The sequence below is a fragment of the Quercus robur genome, chromosome 6 (genome assembly GCF_932294415.1).
Source record: "Quercus robur chromosome 6, dhQueRobu3.1, whole genome shotgun sequence".
NCBI lineage: Eukaryota > Viridiplantae > Streptophyta > Magnoliopsida > Fagales > Fagaceae > Quercus > Quercus robur.
This window is the reverse complement of record NC_065539.1, coordinates 42,618,079-42,643,665: the sequence shown is the minus strand read 5'-3', so window position 1 is coordinate 42,643,665 and position 25,587 is coordinate 42,618,079. Positions and strand designations below refer to the sequence as shown.

The following is a 25,587-nucleotide window of genomic DNA, read 5'->3' as shown; positions in this document are numbered from 1 at the left end:
TAGTTTTACAATCATGAAACCTAATCAAGCACTTCTCGTATGTCTATATGATCACTCACTTGGCTATCAAAAGAGTTGTTTCTTAATAATGCCTCAGCATGCTTATTAACAATAGAAAAGAAGCAAGAGCTGGTAATTTTAACAAAAACAGTAAAGTGCAAGGAAATGAAGAATTGTACAGTAAGTCTTTAAGTATTGTCCAAATAACAACTGCAATTCATGTACAAGCAACTGCTGATCATAGAACAAATAAGAAGCTCTCAAAAAATAGAGCCATCAACATCAGTAAGTCCCTAGTTCAAATAATGGGACAACAAATTCAATTTTTTACAGTATTGCTTGATGTGGAAGAATAACAGTTCCACAACCTAAGATTAGTGCTGAAAGTACTACTAAGAGTCTTGAATTAAATGAAGTCACCTTCACGTAAGATCAGAGTTTTTAGCTGAGAGCACACTACCCTAGCTTTATTTTGCAATTAAATACTACAGAAGGTGTTAAGGTGCTCACTTCTCATTGGACAAGATCTGGGACCTTGCAGCAAAACGTGAGCACTTCTTTCGACCAGATTTGTTAAGTGCACAAACACATGTTTCAAGGAGCTCATAATCCTCCTCCCAGAACAAGAAGGATGCCTTCTCCGGATTTTCCAACAGCATCTTTGATGCTAGAAAACCAGCAATAGTCCAAGTTTGGAAAAGCCGGGATTGCTTCCCTATGAATCTCCCACTGCGTGTGTCATAATATTCTGGCCACTGATCAGCTGAAAGCCTCTTCTCTGCCAAAGAAACTGCCTTCTGAGCTAATTCTGGCCTCCCCATCTTAATGCAGGCCAATGTGAACTAAAAATAAATGTAATAGAATGTTCAACAAGTCAGATCATTGATAAAGCCAATACCCAAATCAACTTTTACAGCATGACCAGGTTCAAAGAAGATATATGGAACCTCTCGAATTGTACAACAATCAACTTACCTGCCAAAGCAGTGTCGGCCAAGATCCACCATTGTGATATGACCAGGGGCTGCAAGCAAGCAGAAAGAATCAGATTTGTGCAATAGGAACAATAAGAAAAACAACAAACTTCAAGAGTCTCACGTATTCTTTGGGTCACTGCCAGTGATGATACGCCATTCCTCATATTCTAAAGCAGGATAACAAATTTTAAGAGGCATTTGAGCCACAAGATCATCCCATTTAGCCTCGATCAAATTCAGAATTCCATCATTCTGTTGGGGGGTACCTAAAGATGAAACAATGGCCCACAGATTTCCAAGTGTGAAAAACCTAAAATCCATATGAGCAGGTTGCAGATTGCCAATGAGGTAGCCACCTTCCTCAGGAAACCAATCTACTAGCCAAGAAGGAATTTGATCTGGATAAATATTGAACTTGTTGGTAGCATCCATAGAGTATTCCTCTGTCTTGTAACGATAAATCTCATTGATCTTCTTTATATCCACCCAATAATACTCTCTAATATGAAAGGAGAGTGCACTGAGTCGATTATTGATAGCAGCCACCAAATTCTTGGTTCCATCATTGATAATAAGCATCTCACGGGAACAGCGTAGAGCTGAGTAGAATAGTGCCTGCAAAATGAGATTTCTTGAGCAAATGGTAAACCTTGAGATGAGCAAAAGTGTGACATAACACTAATAACAGTGAGGAAAAAAAGGAATGGGAGAACATCAAAGATGAATAAATCAAGCATATTTGCAATATTACTGACACCAATGAAATCGGCCTGGCAAAGTAAACATAGAACAGTATAGTCCACCAAAATTTAGCTGGAATCTGATTTATACCAAGCACAGACATTAGAGTTTGAAGTAACATCTTTCTCTACTTACTTGGATTTCAAGGGGGTGTCCATGAATTCCCATCCGTCTATCAATCATACAGGAACCATCAGTGACTAACAGAGTGGGAAACATGTCAAACCCATCAGCTAAACACAGATTGAGGATTAATCTTATGCCTGTCTGGACATCCACTCTTTCTTGCAACGCATAGTCGCCCGTGATCTTCCCATAAGCTCTCAACAAAATAATCCACCACAATCCTATCAAAGTGGTAAATGAATACTTCAAACTCTATTTTTTTTTCCCCTTATGCCAACACTAATGTGAAATTTGTAATGTCACAAAGAGTTGAGAATAATATGGTTTTGAGCTTAGGCACTCATTGTACACAAGAAATAAATAAATAGTACTCAAATTCGAAGCATCAACAAATAAAAAGCAAGATTGCCAGCAACCAAGCAATTATAATTGAAGCTTATGCCGTGATATTTATGGAAAATAACTAGTAATTTAAAATTACTATAGTGACCAGAACTATGATTATCTTACCAGAATCAACAGGTGCAACACGACCAATGGCTGATTCACCAAAATCAGGATCCAAAACATCCTCAAATGCTTCTTCGTTTCCATCAAGAGGGACTGTTCTAACTTTAAAGCTTGCTGGCATCAACCCCTGCCCAGGACTGTAGCAATCCACAGTCTTCTCCCAGCTCTAATAATGAAGCAGAAAACAAAGGATCAGAATAGGAAATTTAATAAATTGACAATACTCACTCAATAGACTACATGATTACAAGCTAATTTTCCAAAACCCAATCAACAACCTCATCATTATGCTTCCTGACTCAAGCATGGTATTTCAAAAGGTACCAAATTCCCTAGTCAAAAGCAAGGAGCTTTTTTGATACTCACAAACAATGAGCATAAATGCTATCTCATTTGGCAAAATTCCACCCATGAACCGAAAAACAAAACCAAATTAGCATTATATCAAGAAACTTTCTAACATACCATATCAGCAGCTAACTTAAGCAAACCAAGCTAATGGTTGTACCTCAAGGATCAGTTTGGTTAAGCATTTTGGGAGATTAAAATAGTATTTTTAAAACCCAAAACTCTATTTTGCATCCACAACTCCCCACAATTTTTTTTATGATGCTCATTTTAAACTCAAAACACAGTTTTCCAACAACTTAAAAACTGTGCCTAAGTTTTATCCTAGTCTCTTATGCCAAACAATTGCTATCAATTACTTACAATGTGCACGTAATAAAATAGTCGAAACGATTAAGATCATAAAATAAATTACCTGCAATTGCAATGTGTGAAGAAGAAAATTCTTCACAATCTCCTCTTCTCCATTAAGCAAGAACGCGAGCGCAGACGGGACAAAGTCCCGAATAAACACCTGATCATAATTCAACGGCTGCTTGTCCACGGGATCATTAGCCGCGACAGTCCCCACGGGATTCCCACAATAACTCACCACAGCATTTCGAAGCAACCTCCACGCCTCTTCCTCGATCTCCGAAACCTTCCTCTCACCCAAACCCTTCGAATCCTCATCGGTATTTACACCCGACCCATCTAACCCTACCCTACTTGACTCTTCCTCCTGAACCAAACCATGAACCGCCTCGACCACCTTATCGAGCACCAGAGGCTTCACATTCAAACCACCTTGAATGTAAATCCTCTCGAAACCCTTCTCGTTAACAACATTAGCTGTTGAGTCCACCGAGGTGGACGTCGAGAGGTTCCTTAGGTCCGAAGCAACATGTGAAATTACCAAACTATCCCTACCCCTACCGCTACTGCTACTCCAAATCTTATCAACGTGGTCAAGGAAAACCTTAGACCGACCCCAATTCGAACCGGAGACAATAAAACATCTACGGTTCGATTCGATTACGCCTATGTACCCTGTGATTTGAGAATCACAGCTACGAAATCGACGGGAATTGAATTGTTTGGTTTGTGATTTCGACAAATTGTTAAAGTTACCGAAAATTGAGGAGCTCTTGTGGCTAATTAGAATTCTACAATAGGGTTTCATTGTGGAAATTCCAATACAACTGCTAGTATTCATTTTTTTTTTTTTTTATAAATTAAATGGTTTTATATATTAGTACTATTTTATTTCAAGCTCCGTTAATCTTTTTGAAAATTTGAAAAACAGAGACTGTGAAATGAAAACAATATGTTATATACAATAGTGTTATGAGAAAGAGAAAATGGAAACGGAACTGGAAATTTGGTTAGAAAGTATTTTTACTTACAGTTGATGGAGCGAACGGTTTGAATGAGAGAGAGATTTTTATTGTGTGTGGGTGTTTGTTTGTGTGTGAGAATAGTAAATTTCAAAATGGCTGCTCAAACCATATTTTATAGGCGCAAATGGGAAAGTTCGTGGATGGAGAGAGAAAAAGGATGGAATTAGGAAAACATTGAATGTGAATTCAAAAGTGGATATGGTTTTTACATTACTGTCCCTGCACGTGTAAAGTGTTTGATATTGTTGAGAATGGAATGACGGATATGGGCTTTCATTTAGATCTTTTGAATTTATCATAAATTTCTAGTAGTGGGTTTATTATTGGCAGCATTTTTTTGACCATTTATCCTTTTGACTTTTATTGAGTAAAATTTTAAAATTGAAACTAATAAAATTTGATATATTTTGCATAAAATGACAGCAGTAGAGCTAAATTTTTTTTCAAACTGCTAATAACAGTAGAGCTAAAAATTTAGCTATTTAGCTCCTACAAAAATCACTTTATTTATTTTACTTTTTCACACCTAACATCAATGGATCTATATTTTTAGTTATTTGATTAAAATAATACAAATAAATCATTAGAATAATAATAAAAACATCCACCACAAACTTCAGTAACAAACCACAACCACCTCAACCATTAGCCCACAATAAGAAAAACAAAAACAAAAAAAAAGCAACCAAGTAGCTCAAAATGGGTCGGTGACGTTGAGTTTCGAGTGGAGAAAAAATAATAAGCACAACAATAAATTATTAATACCAAATCCCCAATCTTTTTCCTCAACCCAGACTATCAAAAATCACCAATCACAAACAAAATCAAAAATCACCTATCACGCCTGCATGGGTCGATGATGGCTGATTGCATAGAGAGCTTTGGTGAGAATAATGGATGAACAGAGCTGGGCTTCGGTGAGGAGGATGGTGTCGGCGTGGATCGGATATATGACGGTGAGGGTTGGCGAGCTGGGTCAGCGGAAGGGGTGGGTCAAAGTTGGGCAGGCGAGCTAGGTCTGTGGTGGCGTGTGTCGGCGGCGTGGGTCAGGGGAGTGGGCCGGTGAGAGTTAAGCTTCGGGGTGGGCTGGCGACGGTGAGAGGATGATTGAGCATCGGGTGGGCTAACAGTAGTGAGAGTTGAGAAAGAGAGGTGAGAGTTGAGAGAGAGGTCTGAAAGGTCATTGAGTAAAATGAAATAGAAAAAAATAAATAAATGAATAAATAATATTTTAATCAGAGGTAGAATAATTTTTTTTTTATAGCTTTCAGCTACAGTGCACAGCCATATATAGCTATGCACTATAGCAAGGTAGGTAAAATATTTACCTATAGCACCACTATTGTAGTGCCTTTTTTGTATATAGTGGTGTTAAAAATAGCTTTTTAGTTTTTTAGCTCCACTATTGTGGATGCTCTAAAGACACTAGTTATGCCTTTTGAATACAATAATATTTTTCACATTTAAAACCCATCTAAAAAAAACTCAGCAAATAAAAAAGAATAATACTACAGACACAAACTATTTTACAACATTTTTATAAACTACTGATGTGGCAAATTCTTACTAGTTCTAATATGGACCCATCACTAACATCACATTTTTACTTGCAATAACTATTTGGAAAATACTAAAGCCACATCAACAGTTTGTAAAAATGTTGTAAAATAGTTTATATCTATAGCATTACTCGATAAAAAAAAAAAAAAAAAAAACAATGTTTTTGTATTATTTTTTAAACCATATTATCAAAATTAATGAAATCATAATAATCCCTATAATATAAGATATTAATAAGCCATATAAGTTGTAAGCACCTGATCTTGTTCTTAGCCCAAATGATAGATGAACTCAAGTCCAAAAAGCCCAAAATAATGAATTTATAGAGAGTGGGTTGGAGAACTGGGTTTAAATGAGTTGGATGACAAATAAAGTGGGTTCCAATGACAAGAACAAAAAGACAAATTGACTCAACTAAAGAAAATCGCCCTCGGCATAGTCCGAGGAGATCAGTTATTATATATTTCTCTTAGGTGTGATTACAAGTTTGTTTCTTGATTGTTACAGTGTTTTTCTCTTGATTCTGATCCCTCTCTTCCATGGAGGGTCTCTTACATTATATAGTTCCCTTTGAATGATCTTGGCCCTACACTTGTTGATCATCTAAGCCATTACTTGAGAGCTTGTCCCATTGGACACCCTCTTAGGCCTTTTGTGAGTTGGGGTAGCCAAGACAGCACTGTTTAGGGGTCTTCTCCACATTAATGCAGGTAGAAAGTTAGTTGCAGAGCATTTAATGCAGTGACAACAACCTTTCCTTAGATATTTCTGAGCTTCCATCCCTCTTGTACGTTCATAATGCACGTTCCTATCAATGGAATTTCTTGGAAGGTCACCTTGAACGATAGGGTATACATTTGATCTGTGCTTTGTCTATCCAAGGAGATACTCCTCCTCGGACCACCTTTCCCAACCTTTCCATTTGCATCCTAGTTATGGGACTCCGAGCTTAACGCCCTCACTACTGTTTATTCATTCTCGGATCAACCAACGTCCTCGGCCAAGCCCAAGGCCCAATATATAATTCGGGCCCATATCCCTACATAAGCTATTTACCACCCAAATATTGTGGACACAAGTATGTTACTTTAGAAATTGCGTCTCCTAATTGAATTATTAAACACGGTAAATAAATAAATTTAACATGTGTTTTTTTTTAAATAGATATGATATGATTAAAATTAAAATTTTGATGTGCATGATAATTGCTAGTCATCACTAGCATAAGTGTAGAGTCATAATATAAGTCACAATTGTCTGTTGTGGTAAGTTGTGATTCTTGTGAATAGTGAATAAAAAATTAGTGACAATGGTGGGGCCATATGAGAATTAATAATAACTTTTCAACTTTTCAACTTAGAGCGATGAAACTACTTCCTATCTCCTGATAGGTTATTTCCCCTTCAAGTGGGACCTCTCTCTTTTTCTTCTACTATACCAATCCTATCTTTCTCCACTTTCTACTCCTTTACCCTCATCCCACCTCACACCTATACTCTTGTCTTCTCCCCAATCTATACTATGGATGATATCACTCGTAAATGGGACTGCTTATCACTGAAACCGAAAGAAAGTTAGACAGTCCCTTTAACTTCTAATCTCACCGGCGATAGTAAGGTACTTGTGGCCAAGTTCTTCAGCAAGCAACGCATCAACACGAAAACGGTCTTTCGAACCTTAAAGAGCATATGAAAAACTGAAAAAAGTTTTAACATCTGTGATCTTGGCTCCAACACAACTATGATTCTTTTTATGATGAATACGACCTAGATCACATATTGATGCGAGGACCATGGTCTTTTGGATAAGTACCTACTTGGCCTCTACAAACCAAGGAAGAATGATGCGGTCAAGAATGCCAAGTTTGACAGGGAAATCTTTTGGGTACAGGTTCACGATTTGCTAATCCAACACATGAGTAAGGTAAACACTGAGGCTATAAGCAGTACTCTTGGAGTTGTTGAACAAGTTGACACAGGCCCAATGGGAGACTGTCGAGGGCAATGTCTCCAAGTAAGGATCAATGTGGATATCAGCCAACCCCTCTATCGAGGAAGGATGGTGGACATAGGTGACTCATCTCCTTCATGGGTATCCTTCAAGTATGAGCGCATGCCAATCTTTTGTTACTGATGTGGTATACTAAACCATAATTAGAAATACTGCAAAATGTGAATACGTAGTAAGGGTACTTTATGTAAGGATGAGCAACGCAACAATACGATGCATGGCTGAGAGCTAGTAATGAACGACTTCAGAAACACCCAGTCCAGCCCCCACAACCACCACCACCATAGCTACCAGCAAGTCACTGGCCACTCCAGCCATTGTCACAACCACTACAAGAGAAAAGGAAAATGCTAAAATCTCGGTGACGGATGCCCATCAACATATCCCAACAAACATGGAAATTTTGAAAAGCCATGATCTTTTACGTTTACATCTCATGGAGATTAATCAAGACTTGAATGCTAATGATGACCCAACTGAGAGGAATACGAAGATAACAACTGGCACTTTCAATTCAACAACAGAAAATACGGAATCATGTATGATCACACATGATGCCATAATGGTCACATCATTTGAGGGAACACATGTGTTGGATGGACCTCACAATGGGCCTATTGATGCCACACAACCTGCTACAGCCCAAAACCAAAAGAAGTGGAAAAGAATTATCCCAACCCAACCCCACACAAACTCCATGGAAACAGACACAGCCCAGCTAGGCTCCAAACGCAAGTTTGAGGACATGGATTGGGACGTTGACGGTGATAAAAAGCAGAAGTTTGAGACTAAAACTCGTATGTTGGGTAAGATTTTTGCAGAACAACTAGGATCAACAGTGGTTGCAACGCAGCACCACCGGGTTCAATGAGTACCATTAGCTAAAACTATCGAGGGCTTGGGAACCCTTGTACAATTCGTGCTCTCCAATGAGCATTGAATAAAGAAGCTCCTTATTTGGTTTTCTATATGGAGACCAAACTGTCACAGGAAGAAATGAAATACAAGAAGCAACAACTTGGTTACACTCAAGGCCTAGTCGTATCTAGTATGGGTAAAAGTGGTGGTCTAGCCTTATTATGGAAACTGGAAACTAAAGTGGTAGTCCAAGGCTTCTCACGTTGGCATATTAACGCTCATATCACTTGTAACACAACTGGTACAAAGTGGCGTCTAACCAGCTTTTATGTGCAACCAGACACTAGTAAACAAGAGGAGACGTGGTCCCTCTTAGAATCTCTTAGCCGAACAAACCAACTATCGTGGCTCTGCATTGAGGATTATAACGAGATTATCAGCCAATCTGAAAAATCTGGAGGTAGACTTCGACCAAGTAGACAGTTAGACCGATTCCGCCGAGCCATCAACCTCTGTGGTTTCACAACTTAGGCTTTGTTGGTTCACCGTTCACTTGGTCTAAAACTGATTGCATTGAAGGCCGCTTGAAGATAAGACTTGATAGAGCACTAGCCAACAATGCATGGCGGTTGCTCTTTCACGGTGCTGGTATACACCATATATCCATGTCAACGTCGGACCACTCTATGCTCTCTCTTCACCTTAAAAGTAACCATCATCACCGATGACAAGTCAAAAAGTTTTTCTGATCCGAGGAGATGTGGTTGAGGGACCCCCGCTGTTCTGAAGTGGTTCAAGAGTCATGACAAGAGAGCCTTTATAAAATTGAAGGCTTCCCTTTCACGAACTGCCTTAAGAGATGCTGTACAAGGCTGCAAACTTGGAACAAGATGGAGTACGGCCATGTGGGATAGAAAATAGAGCAATTGCAAAGCAAACTACAAATGTTGGAGAACCAACCCAGTAGCATGGAAACAGATAGTGAGATCAAGGATGTTCGAAATGCACTGAATGTTTGGCTAGACGCCGAAAGTACTGTGTGGAAACAACGCTCACGTAACTTTTGGCTCACCGATGGAGACCGTAACATGAGCTTCTTCCATGCCAAAGTCACCAATCAAAAGCAACGCAATGCGATCCTTGGTATATGTGACTCAGATGGGGTTTGACAGGATGATAAGCAGCAGATAGAAAGTATCATTGTCAACTATTTCATAGACATTTTCCACTCACAAGGGCAGACAGATTCAACCACTCTCATAGATGTCGTGGAGCCTATGGTGTCCACTAACATTAATGACTTTCTTACACAAGAATTCAGAGCTGATGAAGTTTACAGAGCATTGAAACAAATGCACCCCAAGAAATCTCATGGCCTTGATGATGTGCCCTCTCTCTTTTATCAGCATTTTTGGTCTTTAGTAAGTGATTGTATTACAAAAACTGTCCTGGACTTCCTCAATCATGGCATCACCCCCCCCCCCCAAATTTTATTGAGACTCATGTTGTGCTTATACCAAAAGTAAAAAGCCCAAAAAAGATCACCCAAGACCTACCCATCAGTCTTAGCAATGTCATATCATGTTTAGCCTAAAAAATCCTAACAAACCGCCTAAAACGCTTCCTCCCAAAAATTATAAGTGAAAACCAAAACGCCTTCATGTCTGACCGCCTCATCACTAATATTATCCTAGTTGCCTTTGAAACCATGCACCATATCAACCAAAAGCGTAGTGGTAAAGTTAGGGAAATGACCTTGAAGCTTGATATGTGTAAAGCTTTTAATAAAGTGGAATGGGGATGTTTAGAAAAAATAATGTATAAAATGAGTTTCCATGAATCATGGGTGAAACTTATGATGAGATGTGTTAGCATTGTCACATATTCTATAAATATCAATGGTCAACCCTGAGGACACATTACCCCTTCTAGGAGTTTGCGTCAAGGGGGCCCCTTCTCCCCTTTTTTGTGCAGAAGGTTTATCAGCTTTAATAAAAAAATCAGTGGATTTGGGACTTTTGAGTGGTGTCGCCTCATGTCCAAGGGGTCCCAAAATATCTCATCCTTTTTTTTTTTTTTTTTTTTTTTTTTTTTTTTTGCAAATGATAGCCTAATCTTCTGCAAAGCCACCATTGAAGAGTGTTCCACACTTGAGGAAGTATTGGAAATCTATGAATCCTCATTTGGCCAACAACTAAATCATAAGAAGACCTCTCTATTTTTTTAGCTGAAACACCTCCTAAGATATCTAGGATGCCATCAAAAATCGTTTTGGGGCTGAAGTCATTCGACAACATGAAATCTATTTGGGGCTGCCGTCCTTGATAGGAAAGTTAAGGTGCAACACTTTGCAAGCTTTGAAGGAAAAGTCAAACACTAAGCTTTCTGGTTGGAAGGAAAAATTGTTGTCTCATGTAGGGAAGGAGATTATCATAAAAGCGATGGCTCAAGCAATCCCAACATATACGATGAGTGTGTTTCAACTCCCATATGCCCTATGTGATGAACTAACAAGTATGGTTAGAAGTTGTTCGGGGGCCTTTTTTTGCTGCCCGACCACGTGTTGTTCGCTAGAGGGCTAACCTTGTTAGGCCCGGGTTGTGTTTAGGGAGTTGCATCCGGAACTCAACATTGGGGCACGTGGCCCAATGGCTACCAGTGTACTTATAGGCCTACAAAATGTGTAAAACCCAAAGTCTAAGAATCATGATAATAGTTGAATAAATATGTAATATGTGTTTGATATAATAGCTTTAGTTAATAATTGTAATAGTAGTTGAAATAAAGTAATATGTATTTAAAGGTGAAGTAATCATGTGCTTAATGATGTAAATTTAAAGATATGGAAGCAGAATCATTTATCTTTGTATGATTTGTAGCTCTAGCTGTATAGCATCAATGAGTTGATAGTATTCCAGCAGAATGACTCCAAAGGTGGAGAGACAGTTTATCATGATAACTTCAAAATTGGATGGGAAAAAAGGGTGCAACTGAAGAGAGAGAGAGTATATCCAGCTGTGTGTAGAGGCTGGTCAAGTTTATCCCCTTTATCATGCACTTAAATGAATTTCCTCTTGACAATGCTCTTTTAGTTGTTGTGAAGTTATGAATAGTATTGCATTCCATGAGAAGGGCTTTTGTAAGATAGGTTTGTGTCTTCCATGAGAAGGGATTTTGTAAGAAGTATTTGTGCCTTCTAAGAAAAGGGCTTTATGTAAGACAGATTTGTGCCTTCCATGAGACAAGTTTTGATATGAGATCTTGGTGCCTTCTAAGAGAAGGGCTTTAGTATCATAAGTTTATGCCTTCCATAAAAAGGGCTTTTATAATAGAGATGGAGAAGAGTATTGAGATGTGTTTATGGGTAGCAAAACAGTAGAATTTCAGAGTGAGAGAGTATGAGAGTGGAGTTTAGAAGAGTTGTGGTGTGTTGTATGTAATGGTATAGTAAGTGTGTATAGGATTGTGAAAGAGAAATGAAGAAAGAGATGTTTAGAGATATGGACAACAAGATAGATGTATTTTCTGAATATGGAGAGTAAGAGAATGTGTACAAGAGAGTAATGGTGTTATAGTGTGTTTAGCAATGCTGTTGGGATTTTCTGCTAGAGGATGGATGGGGGCTTATGAAGGGCAGTTATGAGCTAAGGGTTGAAGAGTTTAGTTCCCAATTTGGAAACTAAAAACTCAGAACCTCAGAACTTCAAGAGCTTAAGAAGATGATTAAAGAGAGAGAGAATAGAGAAGTTTATAAGAGGGTTGTTCTTCTCTATTGGTGTGTTGATGAGGGGTTTTATTTATAACTGAGTTTAAGGGGGTATTTAGCAAAGAATCTCAGCCAAAATCTGTCCCAATCAGCAATAAATCTTTAGAAAATCATTCCTAGAATTTGGCCAAAAATGGTATATTTAGCTTTAAGATGTTCTTGTTGTGTTGGATAATAGTTGCTGGAGGAAAAAGCAGTAGAAAAGGAATGTATTTTAGCAAGAAAAAGATAGTTTTTTTAATTGGTTTTAGTTTTTAGCCAAATGAGGAAATTCAGTAATGTTAAGGCTGCTAGGTCAGCTATCTGAAAAAGTTGTCACAACTGTTAAGAAAAGTTGTCACAACTGTCATAAGATAATTGTTGCTTGGGGTAGAAGTAGATGAGGTCAGGTGGATGATGTCAAGCTGCTGGAGAAAATATTCAGCATTTATTTCAAGGGTTTGGCTGAAAATGGTAAGATCTCTTTTAAGGATATCTTATCATTTTGGGTATAGTAGCTAGCTGCAGGGATTTGAGCATTAAATGGCTAGTGATGTCAGTTTCAGCCAGGTGTCAAGTGCTGAACACACTGCTGGTGTTCTGCTGGAAATGTTTCATTTTTTGGGTGTTTGTATTTTTGGTCCAAGATTCTATTACAACACATTTTTAGTAAGTAATAGAATGATTGATTGATAGTTAATGAAGCTTTAGAGATCTAGTCAAAGTCTCATTGTGTTGTGACTTAATCTTGGTAAGCAAGAAAAGCATTTAATGCTCTACTCTAATAGCTGGCTGAAGAATATTTGGTCTGATTGTGGCAGATGGCAGCTGGGTATTAGTGATATCATGAATATTTTATATATTTGAAGATTAAAGATAGCCAATCAGATTAGGCCATGTGTTTGAGTTAGATTTTAGCCGAAAGTAGTAATAAGATTATGTGGAATAATATACTTAGGTTTCTAGATTTGTATAGGAACAACTGGAGATTGAATGAGTAGTTATTTATTCAGCATTTAGATGGCTGGAGTTTTTGAGTATGTGTCATATGATGAATATTAAGTTTTAGGAAAAGTGCAATGCTGAGTTTTATCATGTTAAGTACTATGTGATAAGAGATGCTTACCATATGTTACTCGCTACACACAGACTTGTCAGAGTTTAGGGAGTTGGAGAAGACACGCCAAGTAACGTTTTTCTTTTATCAACTTTAAACCGCTGGAGTTTTACAACACATATCTCTTGGCCTTCTAAATCATGACTCCTAAAGTTTCCCTAAAGAGACCCATGAGCTTGGATCATAAGCTGAAGATGAGATGACATACCTTGGGTTTTGTTGTCATTTTGTGTAAATATAGACTTTTGTTGAAGAAGCCGCTTTCCATGAGTGTGAGAGAGGTAATATAGGCCGTGAGCTTTGATTCATTGCTTTAGCCTGATCCATATGTTGATGTTGATGATGTTGTGGGGTCATGATCCCAATTGATGAAGAGGAAATGTGGACCATGAATCCGCCTCTTGAAGTAAGGATCTTGTGGGCCATGTGAGCCCAATCTATGTAGTTGAATGAGATATTAGCTTATTTTGGGCTTTAAAAAGATATACCCAAAAAAATTAATAATATGTTGATGTGGCGTGGGTTGCCAATGAAGTAGTGCCATGTGGGGTGAAAAAAGAGTAATCAACAGAAGTTTTTGGTGGGGACAAAACAATGGAAGGAATAAGGTCACATGGACCAGCTGGGATAAAATTTGTGTACCCAAAATTGAGGGCAGCTTGGGATTCCGGGAACTAAAGGCTTTCAACCTCGCCCTTCTAGCCAAGCAAGGTTGGCGCCTACAAACAAACACTTCCTCACTAGTCCACAGAGTCTTTAAAGCCCAGTATTTTCCCGAAACCGATTTCCTTAAAGCCTAAATAAGGGTCAAACCCATCTTATGCATGGAGAACCATCATGGCTGCTCAGGGGATAGTCAAGCAAGGCTATCGATGGCAGGTCGGCAATGGGAACTCCATCAAAATCTGGACTGATAAATGGCTACCCACTAGTTCTACTTTCTGCATCACCTCCTACCAACATTCCCTGCCAGTGGACACACATGTAAGCACCCTCATTGATCATGATACTGGAAATTGGAGGATTGACCTCATTAAAGAAATCTTCCTACCACATGATGCCCAGGCAATCTTAAGCATTCCACTGAGCCTTTGCTGTCCACCAGATTGCATTATTTGGGCGTACACGCCGAGCGGTCACTTCACAGTGAACTTGACCTATAAAGTTGCTCTCTCCCTTTCACACACTCCAAATTGGTCTTCTGGTGGTCCATCGAATAATCAAAATAATGGCATGTTTTGGAAAACTTTGTGGCACCTGAATGTTCCCAACAAAATCTGATCTTTCACATGGAGAGCGTGCAAAAATTTACTCCCAACGAAATACAACCTGCAGTGCAAAAAAATCCTAGAAGATCGCACCTGTGACACCTTGGCATTGCAATGGAAAAAAGCAGACATGCGTTACGGGTGTGTGAGAAAGCTCAGGCTGTTTGGCTTATCTCGGGCCTACCTATCCATAATCATGGCCTATGGTTTGATAATTTCCTTGAATTTCTCTAGCATCTTTCTTTCCACCAATATGTTGGGGATGAGCTACTGGGACTTAGTATCACTATCGCATGGAGTTTATGGAAGAATTGGAATGTAGCTTGAACAAGTGGAACCTGGCAACCTAACACACTCATATTTCAAATGGCAGTCAAATTGATAAAGGAACATCGACTCTCAAACCACAGGATTACGGTACCAAATGTCACCACAAATACCAACTGGGACCCGCCACAGAGCCCCTGGTACAAGGTGAACATCGACGGCGTTGTTTTCAGCTCTCTTCAAGCTACAAGTGTCGGGGTCGTCGTTAGAGACCATGCAAGGCAAGTAGTTGCAGCAATGAGCAAGAAACTATGGGTGGGACTTGGTCCATTGGAGGTAGAAGCAAAGGCAATAGAGGAAGCTATTGACTTTGCCTGGGACATTGGACTACAGGACGTGGTTTTCGAATGCGACTCGAAGGTACTCCGTGGTGCCCTCACTAGAGCTAACACACCCTCTGTAGCTATAGTGAATGTCATTTCCTCGTGTCTTCTGCGACTCCAAAACTTCAAATCAGTAAAACTCTCACATGTTCGACGTCAAAGGAATAAATTGGCTCACATCTTGGTACAATATGCCAAAAGTTTAGAAAATTTTGTAACTTGGATTGAGGATAATCCTATACCTATTCAGTCCGCGTTGGCTCAGGATATAATGACTTTTGCATCATATTAATAATGCTGAAGTATTTCTTACCAAAAATATTTATATATATAAATTTTTTGTGAAAACTTTTATTGTTTCCGTAGCGTTACTCTTATCATTAGGACTAAAAACTAATGAATTCAATATCATTTTCATGTCCCTTATTCAACTTTAAAATAAAAAAAAAAAAAAAAAATTTTACACATTAAACTACAATAACTCTATAGAAATTTTTTTTTTTTTAAATCACAAATGTCAGGATGAATACCCCCCCCCCCCCCCCCCCCAATTCAATGGGCAAAGTTTTATTTCAAGAAAATTAATACATCAGTTCAATACAAGGACACCATAGAAGCATAGCTAGAACAACTAGCATCATAGGAAAAAACAAAGTAACATATAGCAGAGAACAAAAAGAAGGGCAAAGCAATTTGTTAGTAGCACTGCCGACTCTACACTATAAGTGGTGGATGCGGTCGCTTAAGGCCCCAAGTAGGAAAAAAACAAAGTCCCCTATTTCTTTCATTGTAATAGTATTAATTAAACCTAAATATTAGCCAATAAATAAAATAATATTTGTTAATCAAATAAAAACAAGGAAAAGAGAGAGAGAGAAATGTTATGTCCATAACATTTTTACAATAAATTTTAAGTAGCAAGTTATTACAGGTTGTTATTGATGGCAAAAAAATAATTTCTGTAGTGGATTCAAATTAGAATCAATAACAACTTTAACACCTAGAATTTGTTGTGAAAAATATTATAAATGTAGTAGCACTTCTTAAAAAAAAAAAAAAACAATGCACAAAAAAATTCACAACATTTTTTACAATAATCGAGTTGACAAACTTTTACTAGTTCTTACTATTAGGTACCCATATTTGGGTATAAAATGCTTATGCCCACCACTAATATCATTCTTTTATTTACTAGTATCAATCTATCACATCCACATGTGTGAAAAGTTTTGTCAATTTTTTTGTGTCTATAAACTTTCTAAAAAAATAAAAATAAAAATACTACATGGCTCATGTTAATTAGTAATAATTTTGTATCTAAAACGAGATAATAGAGTTTAAGTAATATTTAATTTTTTTTAAAAGTCATATTTAAATATATAAAAGGCCTTAATTTTAGTTTTCGTTTTAGGTCCCAAGAATATCACAAAGCTCTGTTCAATACAAAATTGCGGATCCATCCTTTGCTTTCGACCCCTTTCTTAACTTCCCACTGGATAGCTTTAATGATAACTTCTTCAGACTTGATCATGTCTGAACTAAATAATAGCTTTTCCAACAATTTTTTTTTTTTGATCCACTGTAATTGTCTTCATCTCAGTTTAAAACATTGAAGAAAAAAAAAACAAAACGATATAGTGGCAGCAAGAAAAATTGAGAAAAGAAAAATAAGAAGAACAAGACGAGAGACTGAGAAACAGAGAATGCACTAGTATCCAGCCATTTGAAACTTTGAAAAGAATATTGAGAAGTGTGTGAGACAATTGAAATAAGAGTTGTGTTAACGGGCATCACAAGGTGCCCGCCAACAACTTCTTGAAATTTTTCAGACAAATTTTTTTTTTTTGTCTTTTTTACAGTTTTATCTTCTTCTTTTTTAAAGCTTTATAAGTACTGCTTGGTGTCTTTTTTGACTTTTTATTTTTTGTCCTTTTTACACCTTAACAAGCACCGATCAGTGCTTGTTAACATTTCCCTTAAAATAAATTGAGTAGGTGAGAAAGAGTGGTTCACGTGGGTGGGTTTGAGAAATGGGAAAGTGAATTTCAAGAACGTTCTTAGTTTTTAATTACTCAAAATGTTGGCTTTGTTTATAAAAATGCCATAAATGATTTTTTTTTTTATTATTAATAAAAATAACCATGCACTGATGTGCTTACTTTTACTAAGAGTTGAAAAAAAAAAACTAACATATTGAATTTTTTATTTTTTATATATAGAAATGATATATATATATATATATTTATTTATTTATTTATTTGTGGTAACCTTAAAATGGTACACTAAAATAGTCCGGTACTAATTTGATATCGAAATATTTCATTCCAATTAACAAACTGAAATGGTTTCCAAAACGGCATTTATAGTGTGTGTTTGAGTAGCGGTAGGTGTGCGCGTTTTGCGTTTTTTTCTTGGATCCCGCGCACTGTTTACGGACCAGCAAATACGGAAAAATGTAGCAATAACTTTAAAACTGGATTCCACATGCACTATTCATAGTTTAAAAATTATTTTGTTACAGTTTTTTCAGCAATAAATTTTTAATTTTCAGTAATAAGTGGTATCCAAACAAACCCGTAATTTATCTATACTATTATTTAAGGGGCTTCCTCTGTTTGGATTCCTTATTTTTTTAGTTCAAAAATGCCCCATACCCCTATATTTAAGTAGAGATAAAATTAAAGGACAATCCGGTAAAAATGCAACTCTAACTCCCACTAAAATATTGCCTAAAAAATAGGACCACTCTCTTATTAATTTTCAAATTAATTTATTCCCTTATAAATTAGATTTTCAAAATAAAAATTATATATATAAAAATGCAACCCTACACAGTGTTTTTTTCTACAAAATAAGACCACTAAAAAAAAAGCCTCATCGCACGCGCGAAGCGCGTGTGACAAGGCTAGATTCTCAAAAAATATATATATATATATCTATATATAAAAAATAAAGACAGTTTTTTTTCTATAAAATAGACCACTAAGCTCAACATTTTCACTAAACCCAAAAAAAAAAAAAAATTAGCATGTGTGATAATACTAGTATTGATATAAATATTGTAGTGCCTGTCCCTGTGAAGTAAGTAATAACTGAAACTCACAAATTTCGCTTACATTATTAACCTACTAGAAGAGGGCATTTTAGGCAATTCGTCAAAACAAGGTGAATTGAACCGGTCCATGTGCTGGTGTAATGAGGGGGTATAATCGTCATATTACTATTATATTTCTGAACGGATCAGAAATGTCGGTTGTTGACATGTTGTCCACTACTTCCAGACTTTTGGAAAAAAAGAAAAAAAAAAAAAAGAAAAGAAAAAAAAAAAGTGCAGAATTGAAGAAAGCAAAAATATTTGGCAATTTTCTAATACGGCTTCGTATCTACGCGCACTAAAATGTTTAACACGTGACAACCTCTCATTGGCAGTATTATGGGCTACTACGGATATTTTATTCTATTTTACTTTGGACAGCTACGGATATCTATGCAAACAAAAAAAAATCGCGACGTGATATTTCGAGCTAAGATTTTTTTTTTTTAAATTTTAATTTATAATTTTAAAATCTCTGCTGATTCTCATTGAGAGAGAGAGAGATATATATATATATATATATTTGTTTGTTTTTCTGGTGTGTGTTGTGTCTCGCACGTGACGCGTACGTTACGGTAATGTATCTTTGTCATCCGCCTCACCTCTTGAGAGAGAAGTCCAACACGTTTTAACAAAGAAAGAAAACAAAAATACGCACTTGTAGTTGTTGTGGAGCTTTTCCTTTTCTTTATAGACTTTTCCCCTCCTAAATTTTGTTGCCATGTCAAAATTTTTTTTTTTTTTTTGGATAAGGTTGTCGTGTCATTTTTTGTAAAAAGGAAAATCGTAATATATATTTAATCTATCTATGGGATTTTTTTAGGCACAAAATGTAAAATTACTGATAATATTTGGTGAATTATAAAATTAGTTACAGTAAATTTCTTTTAAAAAATTAACATTACTACATATTTTGAAAATCTAACCGTTGGATTACATATTTTTTACGCTTTTAATACACATGTCAAATTTTGTGTCAATCGGATATTATCTACTATAAGTATATGATCTACAAACTTATATTTTATGCATAATTTTAAACCACAAAAACTTGTCATTTAAAAAATTTATTAATAACATAGCTATTGATATTTAATTTTCTAGAAATTTTGTACGTACGAAGGATATTAGAAGAAAATGTAATCCAATAGTGGATTTGTCAAAATTCATCTTCAATAAAAAGATATATAACAAATTTTGCAACAAAAAACTTTGTCTATTTAAGTTGGCTTGGTCATTTGATAGCTTGTAATCTCTTGTACAAGTAACCATATTACAATTTGAAATGAGTGATTTAGATTTGTCACGTTATAAAGTATAAACATTTAAATAATGTTACAAAAGAAAATAAACAAACATTGATGATCATCATTTTGGTATTTATGAAATCTTTTCTATTATCACATTTGAAAATGAATAGAGTGAATTTTTAAAACCATGCAGGAAAGTCAATTAGAGCCCACAATTTTCAGTGTTTAAACACTGAAAACTATTGTTTGAATTATCTTACCAAACAGGACACTGTATTAAGTAAAGATTCAGAACATATTTTCAGATGTATGTGATAAGATGGTTTATCTAACACCTTTTGAATCAGTATGACCTAATGCAATGGATTGTTGATTATTATATACTTATAAAATGAAAGTACTAATGAGTGGGTTTAGGTTTTATGGGAAAAAAATCTATCCAAAAAAAGAGAGAGAGTAGGTCTAGCCGTTTACGTAAGGCCGAAAGAGGTCCAAAACAAGCTCGGACTTTTATTTTGGGCCACAAAAGTTTTGAACGCCCCAAAACAAACAACTTACCCCTATGGAAAGAGTTGGTGGGCTGAATTGGCCCAATTGGGTCACGAGTCATGACTTATATAACCTATTTTCAGAACTTATTGCGAATTTGACAAAAAGTCACGTGGTATTGGGATAAGAAATTTCAACTTTCCCTATAATAAATTTTTTTTCACTTCCATGATAGTGATGGGAGCATTGGAAAAAGTCGTTTAAGCAGGGCAACAAGAAGGATGAAGGTAATGCAATATTTGATAATTAATTCCTATTAAAAAAATTCAAATTATAGAGCATCCACAGCCGCAGATCATATGATACTTATGTTCAAAACTGTTGACACGTTGCATAAATAATGCTAAAGACACAGCGTTTTAAAAACAATTTTACCAAAAAAGAAAAAGAAAAAAGAAGAGGCAATTTTACAAACAAATTACACGTGGCAACATGTTAGTAGTAGATAAAAAAATGTTATCAGTGGTGGACCCAAATAAAAACTAATAACAAATTGCCGTCCAATTAAAATCCAACAACAAATTGCCGTTTAAGATTTGTTATGAAATTGTTTCGAATATATTGTAGATATAGGATGGTTTGACTAAAATTTGTTCTATGATGCATACTTTTCTCTTGTGGACTAATATTGGACATATGATGCATACTTTTCTCTTGTGGACTAATATTGGACATGTAAGATAAAAGTCTTGCAATTCATTGACATTATTTAATTCTTCCAATCAGAAGAATCTGGAATTTCAACCCCCCTCCCAAACTTTTTCTAAATAGATATATTGGATCTGCTGCATCTGCAAGAACGCTACAGGATCCATATTCTTAGTATTTATCAGACTAGAGACAAAGGCTTGGATCCATTAAGCTTTGGAAATGCCAGCCCACATCATTGTCCTTAATGGGCTAACAAAGTAACTATGGGCCTATCCCTGTACTTGGATTTTCATGCAAACTGAATCAAATTAAAGAACTACAAATATGATAGGCCCAATTATGAGCCCATTTATATTCAGCCTCATGATCACCTCAAGATAAATGGAATGACCTTTTCAAAGCACATTCCAAAATGGAAATTTCTCAATAAATAGATAGCAACGAGAACCTCCAACAACTTCTTCTTCTTTTTTTTTTTTGAGAATCAGAACCTCCAACTTGTAGGTTGAGATAACTTTTTTTATAAATAAAATCTCATTTGCACATACCAAAATGGAAATTTCTCAATAAATAGATAGCAATGAGAACCTCCAACAACTTCATTTTTTTTTTTTTTTTTTTGAGAATCAGAACCTCCAACTTGTAGGTTGAGATAACTTAGTTTATAAATAAAATCTCAGTTTCCCTTTGTTTAAATAATTTCCCTACTCTATGCCTAGCCCCCCAAAAATAAAGCATGGTACTAATAAAATTGTTAAAATAGACCTCCTCTTGGATAATTTTTCAAAGTTTCATTCATTATTTGAGTCTACGTCCTAGATGGCGTAAGCAGTGATTCCAAATTTGCACTCACCGAATGCCCACTAATTGTTCACATAAAATAAGATTAAAAATCAACTATTTGATGCATTTTTTTATTTTATGGCTTTATTATAATGTTAAACCTGAGCTCAAGTCAAGGAACGCACTAATTAGCTGCTAATATCAAATAATATTAGCTTATTTGGTAAAAAAAAGCAAAGTTTAGAATATTTAAATATTGTTTCCGTACAATGTTGAATCACCTGTCACTATATTTTTTTTGCCATTTAGTCTCTCTCCCACACTGAAATGTGTTCAATCTCAGAAGGTAAAACCTTATAGTTTCAAAGTTCAGCAGTGAAATCAGTGACGTTCTTTGACTCAATTGTCTTGTCTTGTCCTGTCCTGGCTTTAGGTTCTGGACGGTTGAATTTGTATCATTTTTCCTAGTTTTCCACGAAAAATAGTGAATTCTTTGGAGATTGATTGAAGGGTAAAGCTTTCTTTCACTGTTCCATACTTCCATTTAGTTTTACTATTAGGTTTTCTTGATGTACTTATTAATAAATTATTTTATAAAAAATTTTATGAAAAAATAACAAAATTTTTTGACAATTTTTTAATTTTTTATAAAAATTTTCTTAAAATAAATTATTAACGAATGTTCTAAATACATAAATTAACTAGACCCTTACTGTTAATATTGAATTGTTTTTGAACATGTATGGATTTTTTTTTTTTAAATTAAAAATTAAACATGTATGGTTTCTTTATTGATCACTAAATGCAAATCAATTCCTAAATTAAATTATGTGATTATGAATTTATGATTGTAAAAGTGTTTTATGAAAATCATTACCATTTGTATTACACATTTTGAGGACACAAATATTTCCTTTTCCTTAATCATTTTATCAATTTCATTGCTTGCGTGCCGCATTAATATTTCTTTGTATTAATCCGCTTCAATTTTCAAAGCCTAACCATGAAGTGGCACAGTTATGACTTATGAGGTCTGACAATTTGCTTTTGCTCAAATTATGCACCCAGACAAGGAGCCGCATGGGGTACTAAAAAGGGTCATGAATTTTAATTATAGCAAGTAGGAAAGGATAACAAAGCTCGAGATTACTGATGGCACAGTGGTGATAGTAATAGGCCTATCACATTCATTAACGTTAATCAAGTGAAAAGGAAAAGATGTACTATTAGTTACATGCCAAAAGTCCATTTTGGCCTTATCCAAAATATATGGGGTCAAGAAGAGGTGCATTTTATTTGTTTTATTCTTATCGAGGCTTAACTTTGAGCCCCTCTTTTTTTATTTTTCTTTTATTTATTTATTTAGATATTGGTGCATTATATTCTGATTCATAGGATAGCAACAGAGAGGGCAGCCAAAATGAAAGAAAGAGAGAGAGATAATTATAGAGTAATGCGACTTGCTTAAATAATTTATTGAGTCATGTGATTTAAGTGAATTATCTTATAAATTGTCATATAATAAATTTGATTTGAAGGAAAACTTTGTTCTTCAAAAAAAAGAAGGTGTGGATATGATTTGAAATATAATAGAATAATAGGATATAAAAGTACATAGGACCAAAGTTGATTATCCTGTTGGGAATTCATATTTGTTCTCAAAATTTTAAAACTAAAGTCTGGTTACAGTTGTATTCTATTATGATTCACAAACTGATTTCATTATCCATCTTTTCTAATTTTGCTGTTAGGCTCTATAAAGGCATTCAACAATTGCTTAAGGGGAAAAACCCACACCTTTAATCAAAAACCACATTGTATGCTAACTTCATTTAGATTATTTTCCTTCTATGTTTGCTGAAACTATAATCCATCTGTTTCCTATGGTGAAGATAAAAACACATTGTAGCTGGTGATAAGATGAGTGGCGGTAACTTAGCAATTGGAGGTTCTAGGTTGAAAGCTTTTAATATAAGTTCAACACCTCAAGTTCCTGCATGTAAGGAGCACGACACCACAATGGGCGGCAATAAGCACTCCAAAGTTTAAGTTAGCAAAAACAGAAGTGGAAAAAGATTTCTTCATGGGTGGTTGCGTGAGTAATTAATGCAATACTAATTGATTTGGTTATTGTGGGTTCCAGTTAGCTCAATTAGTAAAGTTTCTGATAGTTGTATAAGAGATCTGAGTTTCAATCCTTACCTACACCAAAAATTGATTGGTGTCTTGGTCTAATGATAAATAGTTATTATCAGGAACGGACACTATAGGTTGAAGCTCTCTAAAAAAAAATTGATTTGGTTATTGAGTTTGGCCAATTTTGGGCTCTTGTAGTGTGTGTTTGGCATTGGCTTAAAAAGTCAATTTTTTTTTTATTATTTAGCTTATTTTTCTATTATTCAAAGGTCCCATTGCACTTTTTAGTACTATTCATAGGTTTTACTGTACTATTTTAGCTACTTTTTAGCTTTATCTACGGTACTTTCAGCAATAAATTTTCAATTTCAGGTAAATAAGTTGTTCACAAATGAACTTGTAAACGATTGATTCCCCAATGACGGCCTTTTTAAGTGAAGTTATGGAAATGTCCCCAGGCCATGTATCTCCCGCCCACACAAATTTACGTGCATTATCAAAAAAATCTTCTCTAATTAAAGACGTACACTATTATGGTTGAACGACAAAATTAACAATCATAATAATATCCAAAGGACTTGGAATCCGAATTATGTGGTTCCTCTCATTTGCTTGTATGCAGTACAACCCTATTCAACCACAGAAATGAAACCAAAATTTCCAAATCTTCATTAGACATTTAAATCGGCTTCGTAAAGTTATTTCCAGAAAAAGATAAGCATGTAGATTCATAAATGCAACCTATCATTCATGCTTATAGTGGAATGCTAACATGACCACTTTGCTTTTTTGGTTGCGCGTCGGCAAGATCCTCTATACATTTTAGGGCTATTACCTAGATGTTGAAAGAGATAACACCAATAACTTTCGTTGAAGCCCCTTGAACTTGTGGTTGAGAGGGCTCTTAAAACCTACACCATGTTACTCTCACTCTCATCACATAGCTTCACGCAAGTGATAAATGAGAATGAAAAGGAAATGGTGTGATATGTCAAACGGCTCAAAAGGCAATTAAAGAGAGAGGATAAAGTGCACCATGTGGGCTCATTTAAATAATTTCTCTTTTGAAAGAGAATAATATTAGAGAATAAAAAAAAAAAATTCACAGAATTTCACAACTTATTAAGTTGACAAATTATGATAAGAAAAATAACACTTTCACATTGGTCGACTACTAATATAGTTTTTATGGTACACCAATCATAATTTGTTTACTCAATATCTATAAAAATTTTGAAATTTATTATATAAGTAGATTTATTGTTTGAGAAATTAATTCTTGCTTGCCATTTTGGTCTGCAGTGGCTTTCGAATATTACGGTGGCCTTTGAATTGTAATATGTGGTCCAATTTTTGTCGAACTAAGGGAAAGATCCCTGTTTTTTAAGGATACGAACGATGTTGATTTTGTTAGCAAAAGAGAATTTGATGAGGGGGTAGGTTCATAGTCAAATTTGAAGCTCAAAATTTCAATAAATTAGATTGGCATCCTAACTAAACCACCATGACATGAATATTCCTTTGAAAATATACAAACGAACTAATTTCATTCAGTGGGAGAAGATCTGTTAAGATTCACTAATTGAATATAGAGCTCTTTTCTGAGTAACCATTTATAAAATATGTTTACAAGTCAGTATGTTGGAGGAGATATTTCTTCATTCTCTTAAGACTTGAGTGCACTGCAAGTATAATTTCATGAATAATTCAACTTTTAAAGTGGCATTCTCTGTCAACAATAGGATAGTATTCATTTATTTCAAATCAAAGAAGTTCAAACCCATTTAAAAGGCAAGTCAACCCAAAGCTTAAATCAACTTAAATTGGATATTCTA

General features: G+C 35.5%; 2 protein-coding genes across 2 annotated transcripts; one reads left to right on the top strand and one right to left on the bottom strand.

The window, feature by feature from the left end:
• Positions 1 to 166: 166 nt before the first annotated feature.
• Positions 167 to 4,170, bottom strand: LOC126688852 (alkaline/neutral invertase A, mitochondrial). The gene is made up of 6 exons (XM_050383728.1): positions 3,118 to 4,170; positions 2,355 to 2,520; positions 1,854 to 2,065; positions 1,099 to 1,592; positions 976 to 1,024; positions 167 to 842 (listed from the first exon to the last, which is right to left on the bottom strand). The coding sequence occupies exons 1-6, from the start codon at positions 3,895 to 3,897 to the stop codon at positions 507 to 509; spliced, it is 2,037 nt and encodes a 678-aa protein (XP_050239685.1). The 5' UTR covers positions 3,898 to 4,170; the 3' UTR covers positions 167 to 506.
• A 10,835-nt stretch (positions 4,171 to 15,005) lies between these two features.
• Positions 15,006 to 15,581, top strand: LOC126690221 (uncharacterized). The gene has a single exon (XM_050385344.1). It carries the CDS (start codon positions 15,006 to 15,008, stop codon positions 15,579 to 15,581), a length of 576 nt encoding a protein of 191 aa, XP_050241301.1.
• Positions 15,582 to 25,587: the final 10,006 nt, after the last annotated feature.

Excerpts from the sequence above, each read along its gene's own strand:
- LOC126688852 (XM_050383728.1), bottom strand. The coding sequence starts at position 3,897 with ATGAATACTAGCAGTTGTATTGGAATTTCCACAATGAAACCCTATTGT. Across the intron at positions 2,066-2,354 it reads TGTTGCACCTGTTGATTCTG|GATTGTGGTGGATTATTTTG; the intron begins GTAAGATAATCA and ends CCACTTTGATAG. Across the intron at positions 1,593-1,853 it reads GACACCCCCTTGAAATCCAA|GCACTATTCTACTCAGCTCT; the intron begins GTAAGTAGAGAA and ends CTCATTTTGCAG.
- LOC126690221 (XM_050385344.1), top strand. The coding sequence starts at position 15,006 with ATGGCAGTCAAATTGATAAAGGAACATCGACTCTCAAACCACAGGATT.